We start from the raw sequence: 15,594 nt of genomic DNA, 5'->3' as shown, positions 1-15,594 counted from the left end.
AAAACCATGTATTTAGCAACCAATGGTTATCACTTTAATCAATCAAAAACTTTTAGATATCTCCTCATCTGGGCCCAGATCCTGCCTCCACAGTTTTAACTACACAGCCTTGGGCATGTGTAATCTCTTGCCTGTTTAACGGATTACAGGAGATAGAAAGCACTAACACTGTGCCCAGCACACAGCAGGCAATCTATAAATCGTAGCTATTATTTCTATGAGGTAAAACTATTTTACTCAACATATTACAGCCACAGTTAAACCACTATATCAATTTTTAACACACAGATCAGACTTGCATTTTAAAAATCATTTTAAGTTATGTTAAAATCAATACTTAACTGTATTTTTAAAAAGGAAATCCATCCATACATTTCAATATTTAAAATGACACAATGAAGTGTACACTAAGATGTCTCACTCCCAACTGTGATCCCTTCTGTATATTATTTTTTCTAAACATTTTAATACAAAAAAAATGTTTAATCATATACCCTCTCCTCCATCTAGGTTCAACAATTGAACTGTTTTGCCATATTTCTTTATCTCGCTTTTCTTTTTCTCAGTCACTTAAAAGTAAGGTGCAAACATCATGACAGTTTACCTCATATATACTTCAACATGTAAAAAATGGTAACATTTTAGGTCCAGCTAAAAATTTTGTTTTCTTTTTTAACAGAAGAGAGTGTTTTTGTTTTTACTGAAGGCTCAGGTGGCACATGACAATTCATAAAATGGATTCAGAGGTAGGTGGTAGAAGGGAAAAAATGAACTGGGGTGGGAAAGAAAAACCACCAGGAAGAAGTAAGAGCTGGCTGGTTCCTTCGCAGCTTGATTTAGGGGAGGAAGTTAGTACCTCTGAACAATTAGGATGGATCTCTTCCTTCAATCCTTGGTAGGGGAGAGAAAAAAAAGAACAAAAGGCTGCTGCTTTGGCCCTCCTGAGTCTCAAGAAAAATGGGGAAAAGCCAGTGCCTTGATGTCATGAATTAAGGGGGGGAAGGAGGGTGCTGGGTAGGGCACAGGTCAGCTGGAAAACTGGCAGATACCAGATGGTAGCTCTGGGTTTCCTCTAGTTGGAACCACTCTAGTACAGTGGAAGGGGGGGTCTCCAAGGTTGATGGGCCTGAGGTCTTTAGGGCTGTGGGCTGCTGCCATCACCATTGGAACCAGGGGTGGTTTGTGGGCACTGGGGCTCAAGTCAGGAACCATCAGTGGGGCTGGGCTTGGTCTTGCCAGCCCTATGTTTTGTGGTAGGCTGCTGGGGTGACCTGAGGTAGAAAGGTGTTTGACACCTGGGTGGGAGGACCTGCTCATTTCCCTGCTGATCATGCCAGGCAGAAGTGTCAACAACTGGCACTTATTACGTACTTCAGTAATTGTTTTTTGGTGGGGACGGGGTTACAAAATTCAAGAATTTGTGGCAGGAAAAATAAAATTCTTATACACTTTTTTTTTTAATTCAAAAAACTAAACCAAAAAGCATTTATTGAGTTACTTGGGAGGCTAAACATTTTGTACTTTTATGCTTCTGATTACTATGTTATTGAAAAAAGGCAATTAATGAAATGATAGTCACTGCTTTCTAGCATCAAATATGTTGATATCTGGGCTGCAAGGGCAATGGAGCTATAAAGGAGGCTTTCTAAATCTGCTGACCTGAAATTAGTAAGGGCCAGTTGCAGAAGTAAGCAGGCAATAGGCTGCCCACCACTTATACTGTGGTTCTCAGAAAAATTCCTTACATATGTAGGTAACCTATACCCATTCAGAGTTTACAGATAGTGGGTACTTAACTTAATCTTTATTGAATATATAGGATACCACGGAATATTAGGTAAACAGTGCTTCTCCCCATTTCTTGATTTTTTCTATGTGAAAAGAAATTGAGTACTGTTAACTCCTGGGGTGGGAGGGATACATTTGATTAGTACGTTGGGGAAAATAAATTGGGGACATTTAATGCAACTCCATCTTTTCCCTCTGGGGCTTGGGCCTATCTACAAAGGTCACGCATTCTTCACTCCTGGAGCCTTATCTGGACTGGGACCTGCCTAATTCTGGGATCCTTTTGCAACTATTTGGCCCTGTCCTCTAACAACTTTTAATAATAATAAGGGCAATAATTTAGCCTCCACCTGCCTATATTTACAAAAGGATGCCATTTACTGGGAACCTAAACAGAAAACAATAAATAGCAATCTATTTTCTATTTAACAGCTATTCTCCTTATTCATTTTTTTTCTTGTCCATGTAACTGATAAGCAGTAGAATTATCAGAGGAAAGGGACCAAGAGAAAATCTAAACACTCTTATTATCAATCTTCTGACTATACAGAAAAACCCAAACAGCATGTATACAATAGGTGATCAAACTTGGTGAATGAATAAGCTAACTGTAATATTTTAAGATATCAACATTCAAAAGGCCTGTTCTGAGACCTGAACTAAAGATCTATAAAAAATGGGACTTCCCTGGTGGCGCAGTGGTTAAGAATCCACCTGCCAATGCAGGGGACACGAGTTCGAGCCCTGGTCCGGGAAGATCCCACATGCCGTGGAGCAACTAAGCCCGTGCACTACAACTACTGAGCCTGTGCTCTAGAGCTCGCGAGCCACAACTGCTGAGCCTCCGTGCCACAACTACTGAAGCCCGCATGCCTAGAGCCTGTGCTCTGCAACAAGAGAAGCCACCACAATGAGAAGCCCATGCACCGTAAAGAAGAGTAGCCCCTGCTCACCGCAACTAGAGAAAGCCTGCGCGCAGCAACAAAGATCCAATGCAGCCAAAAATAAATTAAAAAAATTTTTTTTAATAAAATTTTTTTTAAATCTATCTAAAGTGTAAATAAAAACTGTTCTGAAACTCATTCTTATCCCAGAAACATACTTAACAGAATGTGATCCTTTTTAACTTTCCACTAACTTAAAGCAAATGAAATCATAATTGTTGGACATATAAAATGAGATATTTTGTGTGTCTAAAATGCAAATGTCAACTATGTCAGCTCAAACCCATAAATCTTCTCGACTTAAACTGACAACTTTGTAAGAATTTTCTTTCTTTGCATATCCTATAAAAACGCTAAATTCCAATGTTTCATAAATTTAAAATAAGTAATTTTTTTCATAATCCTCAGCTGTAGTAACCAGTAAACAAAATATCATTATAAGCAAAGCTCTACTATATACCAAGGACTGGAAGCAGATTATTAATTTCTATCTCAGGAACTCGGCGTAAACATTGTCAGTCAATGCAACATTTAAAAACAAGTATAAAGGGATACTTTTAAAACACTACATAAATATTCAAGAATCCTTAAGCAAAACATTAAGTGCTAATGGTTAGTTTTTACTATTCAAAGGATAAGAGAACGATTGGTTATAGATACACAGGTGAAATTCACAAAATTTTAACACAGAAAAAAATTTTAATTCTCTTAGAACTAAATCCTCCTTCAATAGTCAGTATAGTTTTAAGCTTACCTTCTTCTGTTTCTACTGGCTGTTGAGACAGAATTTTAAGAAGAACAGGGTTTTTCCACACCCCCTCCTTGGTAACATGAACCAGTATTTGTAGGTTATTATTCCCAAATTCCAATAATGCATCATGTGACTCCTTAAAAAAAAGAAGAAAAAAAAAGCATATCCATAAAACAGGCAATATAAAAAGTCATTTTGCCCTTTCAATATATCTGAATGTCTATGAAAAGACCTATATCTTGGATTTCCTAAAAATAAATAAGCAGAAAAAAAACTATCCTCAAAGTTTTGTGAAATTCTGTTGCTGCTTTTTAAAAAATGAAACTAGGGCATTTTCACTAAGTTAAAGAGTACCTTTAAAATGTTTTCCTGAATTCTCCTAGGTAAAATGATCACAATTCAATTTCCATCCTTGAATTACTCAATTATTTTAAGGCCACTGGCACAGATTTCTTTTAAAAAGATTCTGCAGTATTCACACAGGCAACCTATTCCTTCTAACAGAAGTATGACTTAATGACATCTATTGTTATATATCTTTTTAATTGTTTAAATTCTTCTATCAAAGGACTTTTAAAATGATAGATGGCTCCAGGGACTTCCCTGGCGGTCCAGCAGTTGGGACTCTGTGCTTCCAATGCAGGGGGCGCGGGTTCAATCCCTGGTGGGGGAACTGTGATCTCACATGCTGCGCAGCCAAAAAATTTTAAAAGTACACAGAAAAATGATAGATGGCTCTAGCTAAAAGTCATGGAAATGCAAGTTATTAGCTGTCATTCTATCTCCTCAGAAAACAAACAAAATATAATTGCCAATAGTTTATTCTTTAAAATACTTATATACACAAAGGGCGGGGAGGTAAGAGGTCAGAAATTTAACTTGACATAAATAATTAAGCATATATCTCACTGTCTTTTATTACTAGTGAGGATTATTGGTTGTTTCCATATTCTAAAATTTTAACTTGTTTTCCCTTATTTTAGACTGCTGAAATTCTCAAGGAACATAAGCTTTCACTGGTAGCAGTACTTCTTTGGAAAATAAAATATAGGTTAAAAATGTTCATAGACCTAAGACTATAATCTTATATTCACTTAAATAAAATATAAAGTTTGCTTTTTTCCCCTTAATTTTCATGTCAGAACGACAGGGTTTTAATACACACACACATGCACCATATACTGAGTTATCTTCTGCTAAGAAAGGTTTTAAAACTGACACAGAAAGTGATATTTCCAAATAACAGTTAACTAACAGCAATATTTAAATGCTATAATTTTCCTTTAATGGCTTGAAATGGCTTGACCTGTCCTCAGGCTTCTTTTTCCTTAACTTAGGACAACAGGCATTTACTTTGCAGTGAAGGTGAAGATTCTATGTCAGAATGTGCTGTGTCTGGTTAACATATTTGTAACACCTAACAGCCCTATACCATTACACTTTAGCAGAACACTGTCACCCCCATGATACATAGCAACTAAAATAAAAAGCCACTGTTTGGGTTAAAAACAAAAACAATTTTCTAATTTTTCATCTGTTCAAAATACAGTTTATTCTGAGTAAGAATGATGTGTAATCCTTTATTACATATATATACACATACACATATATATATTATAGCAAAGTTACTTTTAAAAAATAACATTAGGTGGTCCAGTGGTTAGGACTCTGCGTTTCCACTGCAGGGGGCATGGCTTCAACCCCTGGTCAGGGAAGTAAGATCCCACAAGCCTCACAGTGCAGCCAATGAATGAATAAATGAATGAATGAATGAAGAGAGAAGAAGGAAGGAATGAAGGAAGGGAGGGAGGCAGGGAGGCAGGCACTTTAAAAAAATAACATTAGAGTCCTTAAAAACTATGGTGGAATTTTAAAAGTAATTTAAAAACTTAGATTTGTTTCTTTTTTAAGGTAAAACTATCCACATCTTGAAATCTACAATACAGAAATACTAGCACAAGACGTTCACTCTACCACTGTTTACAATAAACAGCAAAGAGATTTGGCCAAATAATTTATGGTGCAACCACATAACAGAATCCCAGGCAGTCATCAAGGGAGAACTACATATGCAATCCTAGATACATGTCCATGTTAAAATCATTAAGTTTAAAAAAGTTGCAAAAAAACAGGACCTCATTTTTCTTTATTTAAAATTTCATTTCAGAATGTATTTTTATATCCATAATGAAAAGGTCTGGAAGGGTTACACAACTATAAACAGTGGTTGAGAATGCTCTCTGTGGCCTGCTCTTGTAAAACTATTCTCTTACCAAAAGTATCCTCAAAACTACCTGCTGCCTTATCCATTTATCACCTAAAATAAGAAAACCTCAAGGTTTTATGTCTCAGATTTCTACAGGGACCATGTCTTATATTTATCTGTACCTCTACTGCATTTATTAAACACATATTCAGAAATGTGAATATATATATCCTAAATGTCTGATAAATACCGGGCAAAGTTACACAGGTCGGAGGGAAGGCAAACATTTTATTCAGGCATACAATCTAAGAAAAGAATGAAGAAATATGAGAGTATTCTCTCTTCAAAGGATACTACTAATAATAATAGTAACAGCCTTAATAAGAATAAGTACACTTGCCCTTCTAGAATGTCGTATGCCAGGACAAAACTACTGGCAGGCAGAATGACAAAATCAATATGCTCTGTATGAAAGATGATTTTAACAGCAGCTGTATGAATATGTGAAGAGTTAGGACATTACAGGGATTAAATCAGGCCAAGAGCATGACGAAGAATTCTTCTCCTCAAACAGAAAATCTAAAGATTAACATTATATCATTTCATTTTGGATTTTTTATCCTAGAGGAAAGAAATTTCCAGATAACGAGGTGTGTCTGTTAACATGCAAATCTTTACTTATGCCTTCATGAAACAAGTGCAAGCTACTATGGAGTTTGTGTCCTCGAGGAAGCGGTTAAACAGAGCAAGCTCTAGGTATTAATCTAGGTGTAACTTTGGGCAAGCTAATTCACCTCTCTATGCCTGTCTCCCCATTTATAAATGGAGATTCAAATGATCTCTACGGTATAAGGTTTGCAATTTGATTAAAAGATACAAAATGTAAAAACAATGTAGAGTACTGTTCGGTACATAACTAATGATAATAAATGAATGGTAGTTATTTACTTATTATGTCTATTTTCTTTAAATAGTTTTTCTATCTCTACTGGTAACAGGCAAATTTGCTTCCTATTGTTTTTCCTCCTACCTTACTCTCCCCTCCCCAACTTCCTGCTTTCTGATCTGCTCATCTAAGAATTCTGATAATCAAGCCAATATAAGAGCCAACGTAGCTCTCCTGTTGAAAATGCATGCACACAATCTCTGATGACTATTTTGACGGTTTAAGAGACTTAGCATTGTAAGTCCCTGAAGTGTTAGGGGGAAATTACTAGATAAGTGTACTATCAATGAAGCAAATACCGCTACCTTATAAACATATACAATTTTACATTTTAATAGCTTTATTCTGCCTAAAACTTTGTGTCTGAAGAATGAAAACTTTTTTTGTTTCTAAGCTATGTAAAGGCTAACAAAACCAAATGATAAGGAAAAAAAAAACTTTTAGCACACTCCCTTCATCTGGAAGGCCTCCTCATTTCATGAACTTACTACCAATATATAATGAATTTGTTTTTGTTCTAAGTTTCCAATTTTAGTTTGCTGGGAGAAATTAACTACATGTCTTGAATACCTAAACAGAGACCTTTTTTGAGGCCACATCAACTCACCTGTAAAGACTGAAGGAAGAGTACCCAGGCTTCACATGGCAGTTCACTTTCAGACACTGAAAGCAGTAATTCAAAGCAACTCCTAGAATATGAATAACTAAGTCAGTATATAATGGTGGTTATAGTCATAATCAAGTACAGTATGACAGTGATACTGAATATACATTTTACATTTATTTAGACTATTTTAAATTTGTTTTTCACTCTTCAAAATTTCATTCAACATTGTTATATTTTCAACTTTAAAAAAGAGAAAAAAGAAAAACTATGAGGCTTTAGAGGAGGAATAATGGGATTATAAAACCAGGAATGTTTATGTTGCAAAAAAAAAGTATAAAGTTAGAGGTTTGGGGTTTGGGAAAATAGGAAGGAAAACAGGTAAGACCAGAGAAAAATAAAATGGACCACCCAGACTAGAATTTATCCCACCAAACAATCTGCAAACTGAATCAAGGTGATTCCACAACTAAAAACTAACAGCTGTTGTATTTTTTCAATTTGCAAATAAATACATTAAAGGTGTAACTCTGTCTGCTATTAGGCAGCCAAATATTAAAACAGCAGCTAGATTATCATGGACCCTTGGGGTGGTAATCTTATACTGTACCCTGATATTTTCTGCTAGTGTAATTCTTAGTTCAAATAATATAATTGTATTGCAGAATTTCACAGTGTTTCCCCCCAAAGTGTTCCTCAAAGACCACCACAGCTTCCAGATACTCTTGTCACTTCACTTGATCTATTCCTAAGGACAGAGAGAAAATGCATCATTCTAAGCCTGAGAAGGAAAAGAGACTCGAGGCAATTAAAGATTATGTTGCTTGGCTGGAGCTTCACTTATACTTTATCTCCTCAAAATGTGAATATAAAGGCTCAGAGCTAAGGAAATTTCATTCAAAGGTATGACCCTGATGTTGCTTTGAACAATGTGATGCCATAGTAAAGAGAAGTCAGGCAAACATTACAACCAAAAATACTCAATTTTAAGAGGGATTTAAGTTCTTAAACTTACAGTACTAATCTGCCAAGCACTAAGAGGACATCTTCGCATTCAGTAGTTAAATATGGGCGAGCACTGGCAAAGCTTTGGATGGCAAGTCGATATACCTCCAGAAGATACACAATATGTTCTGATGCATTCTTGCTGCTTGCATATTGCAATAAGGTCTAAAAAATAAAGTTAGAGTTTTAATTATTAAAAAAAAATAAAGACAATGAAACACACAAGACTATCTTTGTTCTCAAATGCACTACCCCTTCCTTTTTGTCTAACAGATGCATTCACCTTTTATTTGCCTTTTTGTTTTTTTAACATCTTTATTGGAGTATAATTGCTTTACAATGGTGTTAGTTTCTGCTTTATAACAAAGTGAATCAGTTATACATATACATATGTTCCCATATCTCTTCCCTCTTGCGTCTCCCTCCCTCCCACCTTCCCTATCCCACCCCTCTAGGTGGTCAGAAACCACCTAGCTGATCTCCCTGTGCTATGCGGCTGCTTCCCACTAGCTATCTATTTTACGTTTGGTAGTGTATTTATGTCCATGCCACTCTCTCACTTTGTCAAAGCTTACCCTTCCCCCTCCCCATATCCTCAAGTTCATTCTCTAGTAGGTCTGTGTCTTTATTCCCGTCTTACCCCTAGGTTCTTCATGACCTTTTTTTTCCCCCTTAGATTCCATATATATGTGTTAGCATACGGTATTTGTTTTTCTCTTTCTGACTTACTTCACTCTGTATGACAGACTCTAGGTCCATCCACCTCATTACAAATAGCTCAATTTCATTTCTTTTTATGGCTGAGTAATATTCCACTGTATATATGTGCCACATCTTCTTTATCCATTCATCTGTTGATAGACACTTAGGTTGTTTCCATCTCCTGGCTATTGTAAATAGAGCTGCAATGAACATATTGGTACATGACTCTTTTTGAATTACAGTTTTCTCAGGGTATATACCCAGTAGTGGGATTGCTGGGTCGTATGGTAGTTCTATTTGTCGTTTTTTAAGGAATCTCCATACTGTTCTCCATAGTGGCTGTATCAATTTACATACCCACCAACAGTGCAACAGTGTTCCCTTTTCTCCACACCCTCTCCAGCATTTATTGTTTGTAGATTTTTTGATGATGGTCATTCTGACCAGTGTGAGATGATATCTCATTGCAGTTTTGATTCGCATTTGGTTTGTTTAGAGGATTCTATTTTCATCACTTAATGAATTGTTTCTGCTGAGTTAAAGAAAAGGCAGACTGCTCTTTTGACATGAGAATAAATCTAAGAATAAAGCCATAAAACGCCTATAGTTGTTCTCACTAGAGGTCTGGAGTTACCATCTCTGAAATTCAGTAATGTTTCATTAATACAACATTAAATTGAACATCAACCATGTGCCAATACACTGGGTATACAAGGATAAGAATATGATCCCTGACTTACACAAGAGACTTATTGCTGAGTGTAGCCCTCTCAGCTCTTTTTTCTACACACGTAGAACTTATTAGGCTTAATTTATACTTACCAATTTATAAAAGGTTGAGGTTTTTATTTTTAATGAAGTTTATTTCAAAAACTAATATACATGCCAAATGCCAGTTCATTTGTTTACAATGGGGGACAGTCATATTACCACCTATGGTCCCCATTCCCCATACTTTGACATAAGAGGTTATCTGGTGAGTTTAAAATCTAAAACAAAGGAAAACACAACCACAATAAAGCCTGATAAATTACATGTGTTCAAATGACGACAGAAAGCTGGCTTCTGTTCTCTTTGGACAGTGTGGAAAATCTGCCAAATTCTGGTTTGGGGTCTCTCTTTCTAGGTTCCACAAAGTTGCTCTCCCTACTATTAATATATTTCTTTCCTCTAACAACTGAATAGGTTTTGCTTATGCTTAACTGATACATCTCGTTAGGTTAAGACTTGAATTGTGCAAGTTTTCCCCCCCTAGAACACACATTCGGACTGGGCTAGGGAGTTAAGGCTACTTCAATAATAATTTCTTCTAACTTCCTGTCTTCTGATTTTCTGCTTAGCAAACTACCAACAGCTGTGGTGGCACTGCAGGATTCCACTGATCTTCTGCAGTTTTCACAATAACAGTCCCTATATCTGTTCTGATAATTAAGAACTGACTGGTCTTGATTATTTAAAACAAACAAAAAAACTTAACAGGGAAATATATGATCAACCATTATACCATATACAGTAAAAGCTCTCTTAACTAACACACTGGATTATCTGATCTTTGCATACTTGAATGATCAAGCCAGTTAAGCTATTTTAGTACACCCATTTCAATTCAGTATCTTGCTGCTTTATCACAGTCACTTTAGAGAAGTGGGCTCTTTCTGTATTTTCAGAAAAGCATTATGTCCCCATCTAATCAAATCCCAAATTTTAGTAAAATAAGAAAAAAAAATAATAACAGGATCATAAAACTGACCCCACAACAATCCTTTCTAGCTAAAACAGTGAAGAGAAGGAATGCAGAATCGTGTGCTTATCAGTTACATAAAAAAGATTTCACATAATCTCTCTGAAGAAATGTATTAAAATCTATGTCAGAACGAGATTGTTTTAGATCAGCAAATTACTTACTGTCTGCATTGGTTAATCCGAAAACCAGAGGGCTTTACAAATTTATATTCAGTAGCAGATTTTATGCTCCGGAGGTCAGATTTATCTTATCAATCTTTACAGGCCTAACACTCTTCTACCCCCTTCCATCTCCATAGGACATTCAAGTCTCATTAAATGTTTACTGAATAAATTTACCATTTTACTGAATAAACTCATCATTCTATTCATTTGACAAATATTTTTTGAGAGCCTACTCTAGTAAGGAGCTAGGTACTGGGGGAAAAGAGATGGGGGCCTATCCTCGTGCAGCTTTCAGAGTAAGTCAACACAGCATGATAGTTGAAACCACACATGCAAATTAACCAACTACTGGCTAAAGTATGCAAAGAGAAGGGCATAGTGCATACAGATGAGGTTATTCTTTCCACAGTCCACCTTCCCACTCAGAAGCTCCTGCCACCAATCTAGTATCTTCTGACACGGACATTCCATTAAGACTCCCAACAAGTTACACAATTTCAAAGATTCAATACCCCATGACTATTTATGTTTACGTTTTTCCCTATACTGATTTATATATTTTTTATATTCCTAAATGTTTTCCCCCCTTATATGTTAATCACATTAAGGAGGTGTCCTTAACATGTCCACTATGAGCATACTCTGGACATTGGAAGAATCACTGGAACAATCTTCATTATCATCTTTTTTAAAAATGCAAGATGAAACTGAATGAATTACAGCCATCCAAATGACATTTTAAGTACCTCATGTAAACAAAATTCCATGAGAAGCAGAAAAGAAAAATGGAAGTCTCTTATTTTTCTTTAGACATTTAAATTTTAGACACCAACAAAACTGAATAAGAAAGGGGCAATAAATGATAACTATGACTCCCTCAAGTTCACTGGCATTCTTCAGAGACCAAATTAATGGCCTCTTCTCTTTGTTTCAGTAAATGCATTTACGCTACAAAAGTTTACTATGTGGCAATACTGTGCTGGGTACTAGAGATGAAGACTCTTATCCTGCCCTTAAAGAACTAAATACACTGAGAGGTCAGATAAATTAGCCCAATCAGGTACCATCTTTGATTATTTTAAACATTCTTACTGGGGTGCTCTCATTCATATCCAAGGCAGATTATCTCTCAAGTCCTTGCTATATACCTCAAATGCCTGTTAGACATTTCCATCTGGATGTCCTAGTCAAATCTAAAATTCAACATGTTGAAAACAAACATCTTCCCCAGCAAATATGTTCTTCCTCCTATGTTCCATCTGCTTCTTTTCAGGAGCCAGAGCTAAAAAAACCTGTCCTTGAAACCACCACACCAAAGTTTGCTGATTCAACTGCAGAAATACCTTTGTCTGTGATCTTATGCTTTATTTCTACAGACAGTGACCTAGACCAGGCCCCCAACATCCCTCACCTGGAATGCTACAACAGTTTACTTCTCTAGGCTAAATATCCTCCAGTTCTGTGTATGTGTTGTAGTCATAACGTATTTGTACCCAAAAAAATTAATGCACAGGGAAAATAACTAGAAGGAACTCAGCTAATACGGTTATTAGCACTGGAGTAGTAGTAGGATTATAAACAATTTTCTATATTTTTATAATTTTCTGAAATTCTTCCCAAATTTTCTTTAATAAGTATTATGTTTACAGTGAACGAAAGAATCTCTTCCCTATCCCAATTCTATCTATATTCCTCACTACATGGTTTCATACATTCCTTACTACATGGTTTCAAAGAGACCGGTAGCATCCTATTCTCTGAAACTATCAAGGATGGAGAATTCTTTTCTTCATGATGGTCATATTTTATGCAGGGATGCATTCCAATTTAAAACTCAAATGGTTCAAGACTAATTTTTCCAGTGGAATAACCATAGTTATTGTTTTTGAGCACACAGTATGCACTAGGTATCTTCCTAAGAGCTTTACATGCTACGAACATGTAATACAACAACCTGAAGAGCTAGGTGATTTATCATCAGCTCATTTTTTTTTTACATCTTTATTGGAGTATAATTGCTTTACAATGGTGTGTTAGTTTCTGCTTTATAACAAAGTGAATCAGTTATACATATACATATGTTCCCATATCTCTTCCCTCTTGCGTCTCCCTCCCTCCCACCCTCCCTATCTCACCCCTCCAGGCGGTCACAAAGCACCTAGCTGATCTCCCTGTGCTATGCGGCTGCTTCCCACTAGCTATCTATTTTACGTTTGGTAGTGTATATATGTCCATGCCACTCTCTTTGTCACAGCTTACCCTTCCCCCTCCCCATATTCTCAAGTCCATTCTCTAGTAGGTCTGTGTCTTTATTCCTGTCTTACCCTAGGTTCTTCATGACATTTTTTTCCCTTAAATTCCATATATATGTGTTAGCATACGGTATTTGTTTTTCTCTTTCTGACTTACTTCACTCTGTATGACAGACTCTAGGTCCATCCACCTCATTACAAATAGCTCAACTTCGTTTCTTTTTATGGCTGAGTAATATTCCATTGTATATATGTGCCACATCTTCTTTATCCATTCATCCGATGATGGACACTTAGGTTGTTTCCATCTCCTGGCTATTGTAAATAGAGCTGCAATGAACATTTTGGTACATGACTCTTTTTGAATTATGGTTTCCTCAGGGTATATACCCAATAGTGGGATTGCTGGGTCATATGGTAGTTCTATTTGTAGTTTTTTAAGGAACCTCCATATTGTTCTCCATAGTGGCTGTACTAATTCACATTCCCACCAGCAGTGCAAGAGTGTTCCCTTTTCTCCACATCCTCTCAGCATTTATTGTTTCTAGATTTTTTGATGATGGCCATTCTGACTGGTGTGAGATGATATCTCATTGTAGTTTTTTGATTTGCATTTCTCTAATGATTAATGATGTTGAGCATTCTTTCATGTGTTTGTTGGCAGTCTGTATTATCTTCTTCGGAGAAATGTCTATTTAGGTCTTCTGCCCGTTTTTGGATTGGGTTGTTTGTTTTTTTGTTATTGAGCTGCATGAACTGCTTGTAAATTTTGGAGATTAATCCTTTGTCAGTTGCTTCATTTGCAAATATTTTCTCCCATTCTGAGGGCTGTCTTTTGGTCTTGTTTATGATTTCCTTTGCTGTGCAAAAGCTTTAGTTTCATTAGGTCCCATTTGTTTATTTTTGTTTTTACTTCCATTTCTCTAGGAGGTGGGTCAAAAAGGATCTTGCTGTGATTTATGTCACAGAGTGTTCTGCCTATGTTTTCCTCTAAGAGTTTGATAGTTTCTGGTCTTACATTTAGGTCTTTAATCCATTTTGAGCTTATTTCTGTGTATGGTGTTAGGGAGTGATCTAATCTCATATTTTTACATGTACCTGTCCAGTTTTCCCAGCACCACTTATTGAAGAGGCTGCCCCTTCTCCACTATACATTCCTGCCTCCTTTATCAAAGATAAGGTGACCATATGTGCGTGGGTTTATCTCTGGGCTTTCTAACCTGTTCCATTGATCTATCTTTCTGTTTTTGTGCCAGTACCATACTGTCTTGATTATTGTAGCTTTGTAGTATAGTCTGAAGTCAGAGAGCTGATTCCTCCAGCTCCATTTTTCATTCTCAAGATTGCTTTGGCTATTCGGGGTCTTTTGTGTTTCCATACAAATTGTGAAATTTTTTGTTCTAGCTCTGTGAAAAATGCCAGTGGTAGTTTGACAGGGATTGCATTGAATCTGTAGATTGCTTTGGGTAGTAGAGTCATTTTCACAATGTTTATTCTTCCAATCCAAGAACATGGTATATCTTTCCATCTATTTGTATCATCTTTAATTTCTTTCATCAGTGTCTTATAATTTTCTGCATACAGGTCTTTCGTCTCCTTAGGTAGGTTTATTCCTAGATATTTTATTCTTTTTGTTGCAGTGGTAAATGGGAGTGTTTTCTTGATTTCACTTTCAGATTTTTCATCATTAGTGTATAAGAATGCCAAAGATTTCTGTGCATTAATTTTGTATCCTGCTACTTTACCAAATTCATTGATTAGCTCTAGTAGTTTTCTGGTAGCATCTTTAGGATCCCCTATGTATAGTATCATGTCACATGCAAACAGTGACAGCTTTACTTCTTCTTTTCAGATTTGGATTCCTTTTATTTCCTTTTCTTCTCTGATTGCTGTGGCATCAGCTCATTTTTAAAATGGGGAAACCAAAGCACAGAGAGATTAAGTTATTTTCCAAAAGACACCTGGTATTAAATGTTAGGATTTGAACTAGTGTCATCTGACTCCAGAGCCCACACTTAATTACTGTGCTACGAGACTTTTCAGAATGCACAATTCTACAACTATTTTAGGTGTGTTTTAAAACTCTACTTTCCCCACCAGGTGTTAACTTTAATCTTTTACAGTAAGTAGTATCATGGTCATCATTTGGCCTTCTTCCTGAGAGTTTACAACATATAATTTCCATTTAAAATGACTGCTTCTGGGGAAAGTTTTCCAGCAATAGTGCTGATTAATATTCTACAGTTCAGAATGCTGGTGGTTCACAAAGAAATGACAAAAAAATATCTGGTACTTGTTAAAGCTGCATGTCCTGTGGCAACAGGAAATTATGTGACTTTTAATAGAGGAGGATTTTCATTATTTCAAATTTTGCACATAAAACGAGAAATCTTACTGATTTTAATTTCTCAACTCATGAAATTCCCAGAATTACATAAATTTGAGTAAAATGTGATTGCACTATGACAGACAGGCTTTCAGCAGGGGG

General features: G+C 36.2%; 1 protein-coding gene across 1 annotated transcript in view; it reads right to left on the bottom strand.

Moving 5' to 3' along the window:
• RLF (RLF zinc finger) overlaps positions 1-15,594 on the bottom strand; it is an 80,616-nt gene that overhangs the window by 40,152 nt on the left and 24,870 nt on the right. Inside the window, exons 2-4 of the mRNA XM_065891765.1 lie at positions 8,255-8,409; positions 7,243-7,324; positions 3,487-3,619 (exon numbers count right to left, since the gene is read on the bottom strand). Of these exons, the coding sequence (XP_065747837.1) occupies positions 3,487-3,619; positions 7,243-7,324; positions 8,255-8,409 (370 nt within the window). The remainder of the gene's footprint in view (positions 1-3,486; positions 3,620-7,242; positions 7,325-8,254; positions 8,410-15,594) is intronic.

This window comes from Phocoena phocoena, chromosome 1 (assembly GCF_963924675.1).
Source record: "Phocoena phocoena chromosome 1, mPhoPho1.1, whole genome shotgun sequence".
In the NCBI taxonomy this organism is placed as follows: domain Eukaryota; kingdom Metazoa; phylum Chordata; class Mammalia; order Artiodactyla; family Phocoenidae; genus Phocoena; species Phocoena phocoena.
Note: the sequence above shows the minus strand (reverse complement) of the source record. Positions and strands in the feature narration are given on the sequence as shown.